The sequence below is a fragment of the Lasioglossum baleicum genome, unplaced genomic scaffold (assembly GCF_051020765.1).
Source record: "Lasioglossum baleicum unplaced genomic scaffold, iyLasBale1 scaffold0021, whole genome shotgun sequence".
Classification (NCBI taxonomy): Eukaryota; Metazoa; Arthropoda; class Insecta; order Hymenoptera; family Halictidae; genus Lasioglossum; species Lasioglossum baleicum.
In genome coordinates this window covers 1024601-1045605 of record NW_027469081.1, presented here as the reverse complement: position 1 = coordinate 1045605, position 21005 = coordinate 1024601, and the positions used below count along the sequence as shown (strand labels likewise).

The 21005-nt window shown below is 39.9% G+C and overlaps 1 protein-coding gene across 31 annotated transcripts in view; it reads left to right on the top strand.

Annotated features, from left to right (window-relative positions):
- The window catches only part of LOC143219184 (protein muscleblind), a 520585-nt gene that overhangs the window by 186315 nt on the left and 313265 nt on the right, over positions 1–21005 (top strand). The window contains exon 5 of one of the 31 annotated variants that reach the window (XM_076445110.1): positions 71–148. The exons of 28 other annotated variants lie outside the window; for them this stretch is intronic. In XM_076445110.1, coding sequence (XP_076301225.1) covers positions 71–100 — 30 coding nt within the window. In that variant the 3' untranslated portion in view covers positions 101–148. Of the gene's footprint in view, positions 1–70; positions 149–21005 lie in introns of those variants that run through there. 2 more of the 31 variants (XM_076445105.1, XM_076445098.1) reach the window with 2 other exon arrangements.

Sequence of the window (21005 nt, the reverse complement as noted above, 5' to 3'; positions counted from 1 at the left end):
TTTATAATGAATATTTCATTGTCTTAACACTTTCCACTTATTTATAACCATGTCCCTTTTTATGTTTCAGGTAAGCATTACCAAAGTGTCCACTGTTTGAGTCCACCCGCAATGTCTGCAATCCAACTAATTACTCGTTAAGGTAACAACGGTTTTATATGTAGAAATTACAAATTTTCGCAATTACAAGTTTATATTACTTTCCTCAAATTGATTTTCTTTTCGATAAAAAACAATTCAACGCTAGGAAGAAAGACGTATATAGTGGTATTTATTAAACGAAGGAAAGTACTTCTACATAGACAATCTTGAAAATCGCATAACTTTTTTAAAATTTGTCCAAAGGACTTGAATTTTTTAAAGATGTTAGACCGACTAGTTTGCTGGAGAATGAGTTATACAAAAATTTGTTACGATTGCAATTGGTAGGAGTCATGCAAAATTTTAGAAATGATGTTTCGTCAACCTTTTTACCTGAGTCTGTAACGATAATTTAACTTATTGTATGAATAATGAAAATTCCGTCGAAATCGGTGCATGATGCAATGAGCTACAAATGTTTAAAGACGAGGCTGGAAATCTGCGACTTTCATCTTTAAACGTATGTAGCTCATTACAATGTCGACCGATTTTGATAAAACTTTCAGTATGCAGTGTAAATAACCGTTACAAGTTCCGATAAAAAGTTGACAGAACATCATTTCTAAAATTTTGTACGGTCAGTTGCAATCTAAACAAATTTTTGTTCACTCTTCTCTTCTCTGACAAACTAGTCGGTCTAACATTTTAAAAACATTCAAATCCTTTGGACCAATTTTAAAAAAGTTATGCGATTTTTCAGAGTGTCTTAAAAACTTAATATTGTTTCCTACACAATTCCTACACTTAATATTGTTTGACACACGTAAAAAAATGGCAATTTTGAGGCTATGTCATTGAAAAATATGTATGAAGTGCCCCAACACGCACGAAAAGCGTCGCATCTCTGTCTCGCAATTTATCATACTTACCTGAAATTTAAAAGAAGCTTGAACTATTTCGATATAAGTTTTATAGTATTCCTTAAGTTGATATTTCTCGAATGCTGTATTTTTGAGTTGTGTCACATTTCTTGCGGGGGTGCGATATGTATGCTGTGCTCAATATAACAAATAGTTGTTCGATTGTGGATAAAAAGGAGAGAAAACATGGTACACGAGATCGTTGCAGTTTCGATCATGCACAGTGAAATTATTCACGAAAATGCCTGAATATTACCTCGAGCCATACATATATCTAATCGGGCATTGTGAGCCGCGAGTCAAGAGGGTGCAAATTTTAGTGCAAATGCCCGAAGGCGTGTACACGACTAGGGGACCATGAAACAAGCATATAACCCCTTTTTCACCCTTATTCCGTTTCTTTACACCTCCGTGGAATTACTTCGTGGCCTCTTCGATCTTCTTTGAGCGAACATACGAGCTACGACAAACTCTCGACCACTAAAGTATCTCGACGTCGCGCGTAGCGCGTACGACTTACGACGCGACGCGCGACGTCGAGCGCTCGTAAACACTGCAGGAAGTTGCTTGTACTCCGCTTGTAGTAATCTTGCTTGTATCTGGCCTACACGTTTCGTATACATATGTACCTAGCTACATATTATACAATTCAAAGTTAGTCGAGGAAACATTTAACCCTTTGCACTCGGTTGTCCCCTCTAAGGCATCAGTAAAAATTGCTGCACCATTGTTCAAAATATTGTTTCCATTAGTAAATATATCCGATATTTAATCAGTTACTAAACAGTTAGGTATCGTATGAGGTGTTATACCAATTTCGTATCCATAACATTTGAAAAGTCGTAGGGAATTGAAATATTCTAGATCCGAAGAAATGTTTAATTTTCCAGATAAATAACTCCGAGTGCAAAGGATTAACAGCCGGTACGGCTGAGTAGAAGGTTCGAGTTTTCTCAACTTTTTGCACAAATGATGATACGCCATTCTTCATTTTCTGTGAGCGTCATCATCTTTTCGAGTCGTCGCTTGTTACAATTGTTTCCAGCTCGATCGAAATAAGATGTATATTGTGATCATTAGCCTGCGAATCTTTATCTATCTATATCAATAAAAATGTAAATGTTTGTTTGTTCATAATCTAACATCTCCGAAACGGCTGAACGTAGAAGGTTTTAGGATAATCCGCATTCGTAAAAGTCCATTCGTTCAAAAGTTGTGACGTCATTAGTGACGAGACACGACCTTTTCGCCCTCTTTTGGGCACGTTTCTGCTTATAACTTTTAGCTGGTAGCACCAATATTCAATTTGAGATACTCATTGAATTCAGCTCGCCGAGTTCTTCCAAATGGCCACTGATCCGATTCTGTAGGTTGCATAGTTTAGGAGTTACAACACAAAAAGTGGCGTTTTTCTTAAACTTTTTGGTTTACCGACTTTTTAAACAGCTGTAGCTTTAGCTGTAGCTTTAGCTGTAGCTAGCAGTCTGAGCCACAGCAACGCGTGGCCGGGTACACAGCTAGTGCAAAATAAAAATTGTCTGCATCGATTGCAGAAAATAGAAACCGAACTGAATGTTATTTCTTCCCCTAACGATTTTAATAGAAGAAAAATCATACATTGACCTCTTCGATTTTGATAATTCTCCAACAACTTTCAACTTCATCTACTCAATTTTCCTATAAATGCATAAAGATCCGCAGTCTAGTGGTCATATTACCCTTTAACGTATTCAACTCGTTAACTGATTATTTTATGTATGCATAAATATGTGTATCCGTCCTTGGATGTAGCGTTATTACACGATTGCATGTAAGGTATCTTTAAACCATTATTCCACGAGATAACAGTAGTACATAGTAGTAATACTGTATGTATTACACTAAAGAGTAAAAACACTATGGAAATATATTTCAGTGGCGACAGAAATAAAATAATTCAGTGGGAACAACGGAAAGCTACAGTATTATCAATCATTCTTTCAGAGACTTAATTATTCGTGTTGTACTCGCTTGGAAAAAACACAGCACCATTATATTATCTTTGGATACGTGGGTATATACGATACCATTGCAGAAATCACTGTACCGTACGATAATTAATAGAGCTATAAAAACAATAAAAGCTTCCTTGCTTTAAAATCAAGTAAAGTTAGGCACGACTAAGGGTATATACAATTTAAGAGCTGTGTCAGACTTGGTTGTAAATGAAATTTCAAGAGACATACAAGAAAGAAACAAAGAGAGAAGTGATAGGTCGTCTTACACATTGGCGTACTACCATTTTACGAATCCACAAATTGGAATAGGACAGTCGCCGATATACGATAGGAAAAGACACAGGCACGTCATAAATATAAAATGTAATCTTGGCTAACAATTAGTAAATGTTTGAACGTGATTCAAAACCAGCTGACAAATTCTTCAAGTACCGTAATCTTTCATTCTAGATGAACAAATTTTATTGGAGAAACGCCAAGAGATCGCTGGGTTCGCTCTTTCGGCCATTCCGATGCTAAGAAACTGACTTCTAGGTTTCTCGATTAGCATTTCTCCGAGGTACTCGTGTTTATAGGTTACTCTCGTCGTGGAAAATATTTGCTTACCGTTTCTCGATGGAATGAAATCGAAAAGTTTTCGCGAGCGGTCCGCGGAACCTGAATCTAAGATATTTCCAATCTGTCCGCGTTGTCGTTCTTCATCGCGTTTTGTCATTCGCTCGGAAGTTGAAGCTCTTTTCCCGGCTACTAGACTCCCCCAGTTTGTTCGGCGCCGAGTTTTCGAAGTGGATAATTACGTGGTGTGGCTGCTCCACGAGAACGTGCCACTTGGTTTCGTTCCAGCAAGCTCGACTTTCTTCTTATTATCGGGACGGGAGAGGAAGTTGGTGTCCCGGTGGTTCGCTGGTCGCGCCAACGACCCAAAGCTCTCCGCTACGCCAGGAAAATGAATTATGCCGCACGGGGCCACCGTCGCCTGCTCGTCGTCGCCTCAGCGACCTCGAACTTGCTCGATAATCGTATTAATGAAAATGCCTTGCGCACCGATACAGATTTTATTTGATATTATCGATACGTCCTTCCGCGGCCGATTATTCGACGTTTATTACTACCATCGGGAATCATATTTATGGTCACGCGTCAATATTTGCTCGCTCGGCCGCCTTCATCGTCAGGCTCCGCGCGAATTGTTCGCAACTGGCATTTCCGTAATGCTTTCGCTCATTTTTAATTGTCTTCTATTTACACAGTTTGCTTATTTTTCTCATCGATCGATGTTAAGTATTTGATCAATATGTTCAATTTACCTCTTCAGCTTGAAACATTCGCCTCTGAACGGACATCTGGTTAGTATCCAATAAGCTTTTCGATAACAGTGTGAAAGGAAAGAATTATTCTGAGGATATGTTGGAAAGGTGGACACCTGAATTCTCTATTATCAAAATACGTTTCACAATCTCAGGCGATTCATATACGACACGATTCACTGTACAAATCAACCTGCAGTCGATTAATTTGGATAATCGAGATACATTGATTCGTTTATTTCCATTGGAAAGATTCAAATGTACGGATAGTTGTGAAAACATTCAAACATGATATTGTTAAATATACACGGCACACTAATATGTCGTTCTTCAGTCTGCATACCGTTTCCCTCCTATCTTGTTTTACACTTCTAAAAATATCTCGTTACTTCCGAACATTTTTCGTGATTTCCTGAACCTCAAGATCAGCGTGGGAATTATTGGTTTTTGTATTCTTCGTTTCTAATTGCTTGGGCCAACTTGATCAAACCTACTAATCTATGCCTGTCTACAGTCGGTGCACAAAGTATTCGAACGGTTAGTTTACTAGCTAATGTGTAAATAATTTTTTTTGTAATTGTTATTGGTCGCAATTACGAAGGGAACAGTGAAGGCCACGATTTTTAAATTTTTTATCTGTGCCTGTAATGAAAGTAATGAAAATTTTAAACATGTATTTTGTAAATCTAACTATGTTGTATATATGTACAAAGTTTCATTGAAATTGGTTGACGAATAAAAAAGCTATGGGCATTGTAAGATGTAAAAATCTTTGAATTTACGGTTTGCGATTCTTTTAAATCGCAGATTCTTACGATTTTTGCTATTTTCAATCAATTATTTCGTAACATCCTTGGTCGATTTCGATGAAACTTTGTACAAGTATATAACTTACTTGGATTTAAAAAATACATGTTTTAAATTTTCATTACAGGTACAGATAAAAAATTTAAAAAATCGTGACAGAACATCATCTTTTAAAATTTTGTATAATTCCTACCACTTGCAATCGTAATAAATTTTTGTTTACTTATTCTCTAGCGAACTAGCCGGTCTAACATCTTTAAAAAATTCAAGTCCTTCGGATCAATTTCTAAAAAGTTATCCGATTTTTAAAGGTGTCCACTTATTATTGCCGCTGACTGTAAATCAATTGGTAATGCTCTCGGCACGCTGCGAGCTTATTATACATTTTCGGTCCCGTCGTTCTCTAATCCATCTCCGCGAGGAAAAGTAATGGCCGAGGGTGAGCAAAGATATTGGTATTCCCGTCGAAAATATATCGAGGCAGCGAAGTTGTGCGTGGTTGGCGGGAGAAGAGCCTTTAAAGTCGCGAAGTCGCTCGAAACAAATTACACGAGGAGTCGAGGACGTCGCTGCACGTCAAGGCGCGCACACATGCTCGTTCGTACGGGGAAGCGCGTATTTCAAGGTAGCGCTCCGCATACTTCTGTTCGCGAGAGCTACCCTCTTTTGTTATTTTCTCCGTTGGAAAGGAGGAAGCGGCGCGGCGGGCGAACGCGAAAAACTAGGTAGGAGGTTGAAGGTGGCGCGCGGATGTCTGTAGCGAGAGCGCGGGAGAAACATATGCGCGCTAGTTCGCCGAGATACGGTATAAAATATACTTAATCTGTATTCGGGACACGATCCCTGCCCAGCCGGCTGCTGCTGCCTAGCCGGCAGAATACAAAATTCCCGTATTCAGATGCTTTTGCGACAGAAATTGACTTTATTGAGGTTTATTGATCCGCAATATTGTGTTCCGACGCGACGTAGCACAGCGCCAGCCAGCCCGAGCTCGGTCGGGCCTTCGCGTGTCTCTATCCCCTCGAATTCTGCTGCCCCCTCCCTGCGTTCCATCGCCACCCCACTCCTCCCCCTACCGTTGTTGCATCGCCTCCCCTAGATCCACGTCCCTCATCCCTCCACCCAGGGCCCCGCGATTCCCCCCCCCTGCCACCCACACGCGCGCAAAAGTGCGCAATTCTGTTGAATACGTGCACGCGTTCCGACTATTCTTCCGCTACCGTATCCCCCCGAGATACGCTTTACTTCCTCGCGTTGCACAATTTCGGACGGAGGATCGAGGCAGTTTACAGGATTCCCCGGGATTCTGGTATCCATGATGTACAGTCACGGTCAGAAATTAGTGTTGCTTTCGGAACCACGAGATTTGTGTGCTGGTTTCGAGATAAAGTGCTCGGCTTCGCTGTACGTTAACTCGTGGATTTCTACGTGGCACTGGCCCCCACAGCTACATAAGTAATTCCTTTACGTTCAAATGTTCTTGCTTTAACACTAAACTTGTCACGGTCAATTGACCGGTTCTATATTTTCCAATTATCGAAATGATGAAAATCCATTTATGGAAAATAATGGAATAAATCTCCTTGCGCGAGCATCTATTATATCGCGAAATTGCAGACGATTTTCATAAATCTAGCGTTGTGCTTGGCAGGCATGCTTGGCAGGCTCAGTGTTAAAAGTCCGAATAACGTTTAGCCCGGCAAATCAATATTGTAAACGGTAAGGGGGGACCCCGGAATATAATCCTTCTTCGTGAAAATAAGTAGTTAACATTTTTTTTAACCCTCTGCACTCGGAGCTATTTTAACTCGAAAATGAGACATTTCTTCCGACCTAGAATATTTGCATTCAAAATAAATATTTAGTCATTGATTAGATACCGATATATTTAATAATGTAAACAATATTTTGGATCATGGTACAGCAATTTTTAGTGGCGCTTCTCAGAGACACATCACCTCAAACTAATACAATAAAAAGAGTTCACATCCGTCAAAATATTTAATACGTAGCCATTCTGCTTGTTTCTACACTGAGAAAAAAAATCCTGTCGAAACAAAAAAAATATATGTTGATTCAATAAGATGTACTATTGAATAGTGCCAATATCATATGAACTTATTTTAATATTTAATACTATTGAATGTCAATAGCAAAACTCATTTCCGCCAATCATATAAGCGAATAGCCTGACATCAATGTTTTCAAAAAAATAAGATATGGCCTCAAACCAATTCCAGTATAAATCAATACATTTCTCAAATTTGTTTAACAACATATCTGATTGAAGGAGAAAGAGAAATATTACGAATAATAATGTACGGTATTGAATCGAATAATATTTTCAATCATTTCATGATAGACAATTCAAATACATCACGATTTCCTTCTAAATTTCATACTATTGAAAAGAATACATTGATATTCATCGAAGTAAAAAAATTACAATAACACGCGTGTTATTGAAGTAACTACCTTTTTTTCTCAGTGTACAATGCTTTCGGAGATACTGATCCATTAACATCGAAGCGTGGTCACATTACACGGAGTTCAGCATTGTATTGACTGAAAAGATATGGACAACAGTTCTTTCAATTATCATTTCACTTTTGAAATCGATTATGAACAAAAATATTTATTTTCATATGAACATTCTAAACGTAGACAACTGTTGCTACGATCAAGCAAATTTGACTACGGACGTTCAAGATACGGATGTTAGATAATTTTTTCCCGTAGGTATTAGTAATACTTCAACGATCAAACTATTCAATCCGAAAAAAATTCTCCGCAAAGTTTGTCTGCCCAGAGAATTTCGTTCGGAATTGTTGAAAGCTGAAATCCAACGACAATTGTTAACCGGGCTCGAGTTAGAACGAAACGCCGAAAAATGGTTTTATCGTGATGGGGACAATGAGACGGAGAACAAAGGAAGTCGTGGTGCTTAGAATCACGGCGGCATAGGTTGTGCTACGCGGTTGCTGTCGGTCGAACAGGTTTTAGTTCTCACAGTGACGTGGCTGCGTTGCCCAGAATTTCACGGTGATCGAACCTCGGCCCGCCGAATAATCGGACGTTCTACCGAGCCGCGATATATGACCCACGAACACAACCATTATATGTTATAAAATAACCGAAGGCCGAATCGCTCTGCCAACCACGGCTTTGCGCGAACGCCGACCGAATTCAACCAAGAACTATAAGCGGTGATTTTAAGCAAAAATTTCAAGCGGTAAATAGTGTATTTTGTAGAGGGGAATTCTTTTTAAACGCACGCGTTTCCTATCTACAGAATTTTATGGATTTATGATAAGAATGAGTAAGTGTAATTTAAAACAGTAAAAACATAAGACGAATTTCAAAATACTGCTATGTTATTATCAACCTACTGAACATATTAAGAGAGAAAATAGATCTCTATGTCACTCAGGATTGCTGTCATTCAGGTGACACATTTTTATTTCGCATAAAAATCCGCTGTCTAGTGATAACAAACATCTCTATGTGACGACACGATAATTAAGATAACTAGAAGAAACAGTTTCTTTAAAATTTACAATCAGTTTTTATTAATTTGAAGAGTTTTAGCCATTAGTTTCGATATTCATATTATACTGTTTTCAGTAATTTTATATTGAACGCAATTGTGTTGTTTCTTATAGCGTTTGCACATTCATTGCCTCTTAGAATATACCTCCACAAGTCACACTCACCGTCCCTGTGTGTGTGAAACCGATATTTAACACTGAAAAGTTTTTATTGGGTGTTCGAAGAATGAGAGAAACAAATTAAATGTGAATAATCTGAATATTATCAACCTTTCTAATGGACTTGACAGTAGGTACATGTAAACCATAAATCGTTTAAAATTATTCTACTCCATGTTGGCATGTTTTAAGTCCGAGAATGATCAGTATGCTCGGAGGTTGTTGGAGAATCGAACTGATGCTGTTATTTTCTGTGTAAACACATATAGTCTCTTTTAAATAATATTCTTGCTCCGATATCGTTTAAAAAGTAATGAAAGATTCTATGATTACTTCGATTTGTATGCACTTTCCATCTAAAGAAATGCGCCCGCGTCTTAGTCAGCAAACTTTATTCGCGAATGTCGTGTGACCGTACACGTTCTTTCATATATAAATTTAATTTGCTTGTCGGGAGTACGACGAAGGTAGTGCCGCGCACCTCTTTCCATGCAACCTGCGCCCTCTTTTCTTACGTGTCGCGTCGCGTCACGCCGCGCCGCGGAGACACGCGTATCTTCGGTACAGTGGATTCTGGCTTAGTTTTCCAGACTTGTGGAGGAGAATACCGAATAAATATTAGCTATTTATCATTCACAAATTCATTTAAAATACATGCAACATTGCATAAGAAAACAGATCTCGAGTGAAGGGTTTGCGCGTTTCGTTCGCGAGAAAAGATTTCCTTCGTCTTACACGAAGTTGTTAAATCTTGGACTATCTAGTGATTCTAGTCATTGCAACGTTCGAGCGTTGAATAAGTGATAGCTCGGAATTGCTTTCCTCGAAAACCAAAACTCACGGAAATAAGAAACGAATAAGAAAGACTATTTCTGTACAATTCTATCGTCATTTCTCATTAACACTTTGACTGCCATGTTGGATTATTTCTCCAGACTCAGAAATGAATTTCTTCTGTAACTGGTAGAGTGTGCTACATTCGCTTATGGTGTGTGACATGCGTATATAAAAAAAATTGAGAAAGTAATTAATGATTTAACTGATTAAATTATTTTAATTTAACTGATCCCTTGATGGATCCTCTTAAATATCCATAGAAATAATCTGGAATTATTTTAACTTCATTATCAGTAACGTGTAACCAGTTGTACATATAAAAAACGATCTACATTCAGTGTAAAGTGTATAAGTACATATTAGTAATTAATTTGTTGTTTCACGATCGTGAATATTTGATAAGAGTAAATATGCTCACAGCGCACAGTTTCGATCAAAAGAAAAGACAAAGCAAATTTGCAAAAGTTAACCTCTACGTTTCGATCCGGATTTGGATCATTTTCAAGAGAAATTCGTCTGAAAATATATACTGAATTAATATCATTGGTATTTAACACGGAAAGGGACACTGTTTATAAAATGAACCGGATCGAAACGTAGAGGTCAACTTTTGCAAATTTGCTTTGTCTTTTCTTTTGATCGAAACTGTGCGCTGTGAGCATATTTACTCTAAGTAAATATTAGGTTGGCAACTAAATTCGCGACCTTTCGTTTCGCAATTCTTTTATTGTATCATTATAACCTCATTCAGTGACCATTCCTTTTGAACTGTATATCATTGTTTAGAAGCGTAGCTGGTCAAATTGCGGGAGCAACGAGCGCGTGTAAAACGGCGGAATCTTTTGCTCACGAACCAAACAGGACGTAACGCGCGTCGCGTTTTCGGCTCGGTCCAAACGAGAATACACGCTCGCGTGAATAGTTATTTACTAGGGCTCGTATACGGGACGGTTATGTCGTACGTGAGCCGCATTTAATGCCGCGCCGACCAATAGTTTGTAAGTGTTTTACCGTGTAGTTTTACGGCGGTGGCTCGAGTATTTCGAGCCTCCCCTGAAAAACATTCGGAGACGGCACGCGTGGCTGCGTGTGTTCGTGCCCGTGGCCCGTAGCCCGTGTGTCCCGGCCCGGCAATATTCTCGGCCCAATAGAAACCCATTCTAGTCTCTCCCTCGCTCTGTACATACTTCCTCCTTCGTTCTCTCTATCCTCCGCTTCCTCGTTTCCACAGCACCGGTTCCCTTTCGGAAAGAGTTCTAGATTCTAGAGGCTGCTCCTTTTCCGCGCAATTTGCCCGCTCGTTCTTCGACGCGCGCGTCAAATTCTTCGCCGAACACGTAATAGTTTATCATTAGAGAGCGGATGTTTATGAAGACTCGCGATTTCGTCGACTAATTTAGGGAAATGGATACAACGCGGAAATTCATCTAATACAGTCGGACCTCGATAACTCTAATCTCAAGGGAAGAACTAAAACCTTCGAGTTATGGAGGTTCCGACTTGTAAGAGAGGTTTACCCTATGAAAATTCGACTACAGGCGGTTTGTACAAGAATGACTAATTTGCTGATTGTAATGGTTTTATCTATTAATTGTACATCAAAGTGGTACAATTCTGTTGAACAACAAAACTCGTTCTTTAATATCTCCATGGGAGATTATTGAAAAAATCATTTACAGAAAAATGTATTTGCATGGAATATAAAATATTCAGTCAAATAATACAATAATGTGGAACAAATAATTTGTGCGATATATCAGCTCCTCTTACATGTCACAGATTTTAATGAAGATGTGAATATTGGGATACCACATAACACAACATCAATAAAATTGTGGACGTTTCTCGTTGTATGTAAATATTTATAATGGATGCACACAATCAGCAAATTAATGACCATCATTCGCACAATCATGGCCATCGATCGTTACAACAAAATTGGCGAGTGAATTGGTAAGTGGACGGTTTCTGGTTGAATCGCCTCTCAACATTCATTTGTTCAATTATTTAATTATATACATATGTGACTTGCGTGTAAAGACTGGCAAAACAAAAATTAGTTTGATTGAGAAATTAATTCTCTTTTACTCTTTGAACGAATTTAGCTGTATCGTTGATATACGTAGCAGATGATTAACCGTCATGAATCATTCGTGGGAATCACAGACAGAGTCTGTCAGTTCACTGACGGGGTCGTAATTATAAATGTTCTATCCACAATATTGAAAATCTCTCTAACCATAAATTGTCTGATTAATCGCAGAACTTTCCACGCGGTTACCACTCCCGGTGCTGAATCTCGATTAACAAGTTGCATTTGATAGTAGTTTACGTTTTCGATAATATTTTCTTCGTTCTCGGTAGTAGTTTTTGAAAGTTCACAAATGCATGTAACTGTGTTATTCGTGTCGGTACCGTGCCCGTTGCAGATTTCACGATCGGCGATTGTTGGGGGCCAGGTGACGCGCGGCAACGCACCGTGAAGTAAAAGTGACATTTTCGGTCGTATATTATGAAACAAAGGGTTAAGTATCGCGACGAAGGCGGAGGGTGGGAAGGGGAAGGGAGGGGCGCGTTCACGCGGCACCAACTTAATATCGAGATCTCGCCGCGCGATTTATCAGGCAGTGCAGCGCGCGTTGCAGCGCGTACGCAACGTTGTATTTTACTCCGAGTTTTCATTCTACGACGTGCTCATACATTAGCCTGCTCGTAATTCACGCGCTTACGTACGTAACACGCTCTCCACCGGCGCAATATCGCGCAGGACAGCGGGATATGCCGGGCATTCGAGTAAATATGCCGGAAGTTATTCCTCCCAGCGGCGACGCGCTAAGAGGAAACGATAGTTTTGGCAACCGGTGAGTCCCTCCGTAATGTCCTCTCTCTGCCGTGTCACTCTTTCTCCGTTCTGTGCTCTTCGACTCGACTCGACTCCCCTCCTCCCTCGTCCCTCTGTTCCTAGGTATGTACAGCAGCGTAGAACCGAGGCAGAAAGTGCTCCCCGTTACGCGCTCGCGCGCGCTTAACCCGTTTGCCTTCGTGTCTATGTAACCATCCGTAGAAAGAGCAGAAGGTAGGGCAAGGGGCAGGAAGCGAGAAAGAAGATAGAGACGAACGAGGGCGGAACAGAGCGAGAGAGGCGACTCTGGAGAAGTGATCGATGGGGTGGCGTTCAAGCGTGTCTAAATAATTAGCTGTCTCTGTTCCGACCCCACACCGTTTGTAGTGGCCGCCCTATAGATAATACACCGTACACGATGCGTGTATTCACTGACTGCACCCTCACCGAAGGAGGGTGGGCCGCGGAGGGAGAGAAAGACCGATGGAAAGAGGATCGTTTGTAACCGGGAGGGAAAAGGAGAGAGAGACACGTGGTGTGATTTGCTGAGCCGCGTGGAATCGTGAATCATTCGCGTCGCGTATGCAACGTTCACGGAGATTCACGAGGCGATACACAATTTCTAGCTGTTTTCATAACTTTATCGTGAAATTCGATACACGATTGCCGCGGATGGGACCAGGGGTTGTTGACCAACTACTTTTTCAGAGATGGCAAACGAATGACCGTTCGGTATTGTTCCCACAGAACATTTAAGAACCGAGTGTCTGATCAGTTTCAACATGTCGCAGCACTTGTTAATACGTAAAATGATTTGATTAATTGGTTTACCAAGCTAATGCGACAGTAGAACATTGCTGCAGTTTGTAAAGAGAAACTGTTAACTCTCGCACAGCCGCTACATCTGTCGACTGTGCGGCAATGGTGTGACCGGGTCAGTAATACGCCCGCATCTACCCTTTTTATCTTTTTATCGTCTTTTTAACCGTGACGTTTTTTCTCGGAAACGAAATACGGAAACAACCTGGTTTATCGTAATTCTGGGAATTGATCGATAATAGTAGACATATTTATTAATCACTGTGCGTTAAATACGCGTGTACAGAGTAAAAATATGTTTTTACCTTTTCCGGAAATCTGCCACCTCCTCTCGGAAACTCTCTTTCGGAAAAGCTCCCTGAATTTTTGGCAAGATGGGATTCTCATTTCAGACTCGCTGTGCCGAATAAATTTACAACTGTCGTTGTAAATTCGCGCAAGTTTCATTAACAGCACATAAAGAAGGTGAACTGGAGAAAGTTTTCCGGTAGAAAGAAGCCGAGCGAAGTATTTTCAGCGAGCGCGTTTGTTCTCGTGGATGCGTTTAAAATCTCCGGCCGATAATGCGGAGGTTTAATTCGTTCCGTAGAATGGAGTCAGTGTAACGGTGGAACCCGAGTTCTTTTCCTCCCTCGATCAGCTGGTCTACGGCTCCACCTACATCCTCGATACAATCGTATCCGGATGGAATCGGTAATGTCCTAAAGTTCGCGGCTTATACGTCGCACGAGTCGTCGGATAATGTGCAAATCAGGCAACATAATGGGCCATTATGCAGGATCGATGCCATGGAAGGGCTGTTGTGCGCCGCGGGAGCGCAGCTTCACGGACTTGCACACACTCGTGCATATGCAGATAGCGGCGAGGATATGCCCGTGTCACACGTATATACCCACATACAACCGTGTATACCGCGTATACAAACACACGCACACATCGTAGACAGGGCGCGTGTGCACGAGTCTGAACCGACAATGTAGCACGAGAGCCAGACGCTTAGACGGTCGTGTTCGTAGCCGTAACCGAAGACTCGCGCCCCGTGAAATTAAAATCAACCACCTTTAACGGTGCAATCTCCGTCTACGATCCTTTCTCGTCTAGATATTTCTTTTTGTCGCCGCTGACACCCCACGCTCGTGGACAGCGGGAGATTAATGTACGATTTCTGGACCCTGACCGGCCACCGTCGCGGAAGGATATACAGTTACTCCCATTGTACAGTAAGGAGCGAAACTGAACCAATAACCACAAGTTTTATATAAATCATCATTTATTGCTAGGAATATAGAAGAATAACAAAAAATCAACATTATAATTATTTTTATCATAGTTAGAAGTAACTTAAGAAATTTTTTTCGATAATTAATGTCTCCTCGTTTAGCAATGACAACAAAAATAGATTGACTCGGTTTTGCACCACGTCCAATATACTTGGCAATATTTAATATATGTATTATTTATTTTTAATATTTCGTCCATAACCCTTGCGCTTGTAAAACTGCACTAATTCGCTTTGGCATACTTTCCACTAATTTTTTGCAATAATCCGGAGATATTTGTTCCCACTGTACTTGAATTCTATCATACAAATCTGTGATTGAAGTTGGTTGGGAGTCATATGAATCCCCCGAAGTAATTCATATTTTGTTAAAAACTCTTTTACAGAAAACAAACTGGACACCTTCATCCATCCACCCCTTCAATTATCGTAATAAATATATTTTTTGTAATCATTTTTTAATTGATTCTTTAAATTTTTTGTTGTCGTAAAATAAAATTAAAAACTGTTCATTTGTTACTTGGTTAGTAGTTTTCCAGACAATTTAAATCACCGATGTGTCTTTCGTTATCTCTATACGTCTTGATATTTATTCTTCATATTATGAATTTTCCAAAAAAATTCATCAAAAACTTGTGACAATGTCAAATTCGTCTAAATACAAGTTAAAAGGATACTATAATTTAACATGTATAACAAAAAGTTTACAATAGCGCGTCGTCTACTTCTCGCGACAATAAAATTCATGTGTCCGCTGTCGTAACACAGCACCATTTCTAGTTTTCGCTACGACGAAAGTCACGCGTTTTCGTGTCACGACAGTAAAAATCGCATCTCGCTGTCCCGTGAAGATATACTGCAACGACGCAGAGGGTCATAACTCAAACAGAGATATTTTGGAGTTGCCATTACTTATTCTGAGGCCTAATGTTTCGGCGTGCGTAATGGATACAGTGCGACAAACTTTTTGAGACAGCGTAAAAAAAACTAAACGTATAAGGTACTTCTTCGTTTCATAAATTAAGCTGTATCATCTACTTAACCCTAGAACTTCCGAGTCTTCTTTTATTTTAAAAGACGTTATTTCTTTTATTCCAAGTAATTTCATATAATTAATTCCGCTTGTATAAGCATGTACGGTATTCACCTGGAAAAATATAATATGAAGAAATATTTTAGACAAAAGTTGCAGCATATTTTTAATAATATCTTTGTTAATCGAAAATCAGTAATTTAATAGTAATATTGAAGCGGCGATACGTCACTTTATGATATTTTTTGAGATAAGAGAAGTGGTATATTTTTTCGACATTTTCCATCCGGATTAATAATGACTAGACTGCGGATTTTCGTACATTTTTATGCAAAATTTAAGAATATTCCAATGTTGGTTTTAACGCAATCAAGTCATTCAGAAATTAAATCAATTTTTATTTTACTCCTGCTAACCGCAATAAATGCAGAACATTTTTAATATCTAATAATATCTAATAATATCTAATAATGACACAATACATACAGTGACTCCCATTAATATTCGGACGCTCTAAAAAACGCGATAATCTTTTTAATATTGGACTATACGATTCAAACTCTTTTCGGAAGCTAGAGCACTTAGTTCACTACAGGATGTGAAAAGAAATTTTTTCAAAAAATTGCAATTGGTCGGAATTGTAGAGAAAATACTAGAAGATTCATTTTACAACTTTTCTATGTGGGCCTATATCGAAAATTTAAGAAATACGTTTTGTAGATCTGTTTCGATTAAACATATCCTGAAAATTTCGTCAAAATCGGTCGATGTTGCAATGAGCTACAAGCATTTAAAGATGGTAAAAAATGCAGATTTTCGGCCTATAACAGCAGTAAATCTAAGAATTCTTACATCTTTCAATGACTGTCATTTTTCCCCGCATCAACCGATTTCGATGAAACTTTCACAATGCGTATAACCCCCACACAGATCTGCAAAACATATTTTTCAAAATTTCAATATAGGCCCGCATAAAAAAGTTGTAAAATGCAACATTTAGTATTTCCTCTACAATTTCGGTCAAATGCAATTTTTGAAAAAATTTCTTTTCACATCCTCTAGTAAACTAATTGCTCTGGCTTTCCAAAAAAGTTCAAATCGCATAGTCCAATATTTGAAAAGTTACGGCGTTTTTAAGAGTGTCCGAATATTAGTGGCAGTCACTGTATGTACATACCAGAGAAGATACCGGGGCGTTTAGGATCAGAGTAGGGATGCCGATTATTTTCAAAAAGATCGATTTTTCTGAATCGATTATTTATTACTTTTTATTTATTTACTATTATTAACGAGTTTCGTTAGAATCATCATGTGCAGTAGAATGGTCGTGTTTTAGGAAGGAACACTTATATAGTTACTTTTGATGCTAGTTGGATCTCTTATTCTCTTTATACAGTCTCCGCATAAACACTCCACGGTTTCCACGTACAGTCATACAATTTGCCATAACAATCGATTATTTGTACAATGTTAGAATCGATTATTTGTAAAAATCGGATATTGAAGAATCGATTCTAAAAATCGATTTATTTTATGAAAATGATCGATTTTTTAAATAATCGATTAATAATCGGCATCCCTAGATCAGAGTCAGTGTCAGAGTCGGAGTAACGATAATTCTCTGTGGCCCACGCAGGAATCGTCAAAAAGATCGTTTCACCGGTGTCGTGGTACATAACGTGGTGGGCGTTCCGCGTTCTACATGGTTAGGTACGATCGGCGTTAAAGTAATGACGTCTTAAGACGTATGTAAACGTCTCTTATCGAGTGCAGCAGGCGTCGTTGGACTCGCGCCCGCGGCAGTTTACCCGCTGGCTTACCGACGAACTATCCGCCGTATTTCCGTCTCGTTCGCTCCTACGATCTTGGTATCGACAACCATTTATTTTGTATGCGTAACACCGTGCGCGCGGTGTTCATTGTACGTGAGACATTGGCCTTCCCGCGGATTACACGGTCTCCACGTACGGGAAGGAAAAGTCCCCGTGAAAACGCTTCTACTTACGAGCCTGATTACAGCCAGATTACGTAAACATGCTGGGACAAAGTCTTCGTTCGCGGCACACACACACACACACACATCCGTTCTCCCCCTTCTCTTTCCTCGAATCAATAGAATCCGTACACTCTTGTTTGCCCGGGGAATCATAATACATTTCGTCCCATTTTCTTGGGGAACGCAGCTTTCGCTGTCCACTCGCGAAGATCAATGCCGGACCGTCGCGCGTCACGTCGCGTCGCCTCATGTTCCAGGGTACGGATATTTCAGTTTGTAGTTTTCACCAGAATATTTACTGCTCGACCGAGAGGCGACTAAATTAACACGTTGATCGCCACGTCACCCATATCTGGGTGACGGGTATGCTTCCGTGGGGGCCCCGTCACCCAAATATGGGTGACGCTCTTCTTGTTCGAGTTAATTAAAAATAGCATATACAACATGAATTCCTGCTTTTCGCTCTGTTTACGTTGTGTGTACCGACGGTCGAATTTGGGCCCCGCGGGAAACTTAGCCGAATTACGCTGGGCGATCAACGTGATAAGGGGGAAACCCGTTTCCAGGATTGCAAAGGTGCGGGATGCGCGTTCTCGTTTCTCGATAATGCTTTTCTTCGGTAGTCAAAAGCGCTAGATAAAAGATCAATCTAGACCGCGATCGCCCTCGAAAGTCCTATTTTAATGTTGACCAGGTGTAATTTGCAGTATTCATTATTCAATGCTAAAGCTACGAAGCCTCAAATGTAACTGCTACATGTTCCCTTATAAAAATGACAAGAATGTTCGCTTATAAAGATGACAAAGATGTCTATGTATACAATCGTTTCTTAGGAAACCAGTTTTATTACTTTTCCAATTGTAAAATGAAAAACCTGGAACTGGTCATTTTTACCCGTGTTGGTAGGTTTTGTGTTAAAGTATTAGTTTTCTGGGAAGCAGGATCTAGGATCTTAAATGAAAAACGCGTTAGTGAAATTCACTCTTGCAAATGTACTATCTGCCTTATGAAAATCGATTGACTAAACGACTGCAGAGAGGATGTCTCTGCCGACTGCAACGGAAAAGAAAGAAGGCCCAGGTCAGTTGGGCTGAAGGCCCTTAGCTTTATCTGCGTTTCAACAACACATGGCTTTTGGGTGTTTTATGACCGACGTCCTTCGGGTCTAAGGGTGGATTTATAGTGGAGCAGCGAGGTGAGCTGTGCGGTGAAAAAAAGAAAAACAAAGAAAATACGTATGTACTTTTTCATTAGTACGTGTCGAAATGTTGTCACGAATGTTGGTTTCTTTTCACCGCGCGCCGCTATCATCGACGCTCGCAGCTCCACTATAAATCCACCCTTAGAGGCCTGGGTTGGGAAATATACATTTGACCCTCGGTATCTACATTAACATGACTGAACCGATGTGACGCAGTATTAATTTAAAGGATGTGCGGGTCGCGCAACCGGTGTACCGAACCTTTCGGGTTTTTCATATATCGCTCCATTAAGGCATCCTTCGTATCGTCTATTTTGTCTCTCATTATGAAGATAGCTACATGCGCAGCTGTATGCTTCCGAATAATGAAAATTACGCTGCCCAATAATGCAAATTGTAAAAATAGGACTTTCGAGGGCGATCGCGGCCTACATCGACCCTGTATCTAGCGTTTTTTCTACTGAAAACCCCCATCGCATGCATTATCGAGAAATAAGAAGGCGCATCCCGAGTCTATATCCGCCGAAACACTCGTTTCACCGATTCCGATCGCTGACGCTGTTTTGTGCATAGATCTTGTAGAGAGGCACGTCCCAATGAAATTAATAACGTTGTTGTACCTCGAGAAGATATCGAGCGTGTTGCATTAATGGTGGCAACGTTTATGTATTCGCTAAGTGGTTTGTCAGACCTTTCATCGTGTCCTCCGGGATATAGCCTGGTGTCTCGATAGTTGTTGTAAGAGTAGGAACCGAGTCGCGATAATTAGCGAAGCAGCTTTGAGGTGTTGCGGTAGCTATTAATCACGTCTATTCCGCATAATTTCATGGGACTCGACAGATCAATGCTGCAATTGTGCGAGGGGATCTATCTTCGGTTTTGGTCGGTTCGACGTATTCCTGATACATGAAGCGAGCTACTTTCGTCAGGCGAGACCGCAATTGCGTTGGCTCCGCGTACAACAATTCGCGAATAGACCGGCGTCAGGTCTGTTTATTTTCAATGGCCGTTTCTGAATCCGCACGAAGACAGGACGCCATTGTGCTCGCTGAAGTCATAGCTGCCTGGTATCTTCGCCAGCGTGGATTACGCATACCGAGGTTTGGCAAACATTGTATAATCGCAGTTGCTAAAAGTGGCTCTGCACGATGCCTGGGATGACTCCAAGTTTTTCGAACACAATGGCAGACCTTTGTTGCCGCAAAGTAGAATACGAATCCGTTAAATATGAAACAGAGTTTCTTCTCGGGTGTTTGATTGGGAACGAACGCGCGTTGGAACGTCTACAAGTTTTATTTAAACGTGTATAAGTGTTGAAAACAGATCGTGCGTCGTGTAATGGTTGTTAAACGATATTCTACGAGAATCAGTACAAGAAGAAACACATATTTAATCTTCGATTGTTTATTCGATCAGGAAAACAACAATTCTCTTTGTTTGATGTTATATTGTACAATAAAATCTCGACTTTGTGTAAAGTAGAAGTATTTAACAGCGAAACTACAGATCTCATGAAAATTATGGATTATAAAGATGCATTTATGGAGAATTTATCGAAGGAATTCATTTCTTTGGGCATATATGTATGCATTATGATAAACATCGATGAAAGTCTGAATAAATAAATTTTATCTACTGTATTACATAATGTTGTATTATGTAATTTACAGTTTAAATTAAAATAGAAGAAACAATGCGGTCTACTTATGTGTAATTGAATCGTTGCTATACAATCGTATCAGTTAATTTCAAGTATCTAAAGAGATCTATTCGTATTTTGTTCACCGCACGAGCCGTGCGAAACGAATTATCGAGGCGCTCTTTGCATCCGTTCGCTCAACTTTTCCGTGGTACAGCTACTTTTTAATGCATGCTACGAATACAGTTTTCAATAGCCACTTGTGGGTCCCAGACTTTCGTGGGAACCAGATCTTGACGAGGTGTAAATACCCACGTTCCTGATTTTATGGTTCCATTTGTTTGTTTCAATGCTGTGATACTTCCGACCGTGACATTCCCTACAATAGTTTATCAAGCAAGGAATCAAATCTTTTTCCCCAGTAGTAGCGTAGCGCGTATACGTTGTACACGATTTTATATAATAAATATCTTGATGTAATTCTCGCGTCCAGCTTGTGGTACCAATCAAGCAACGTAAGAATGAAAGATAGGAAACCAG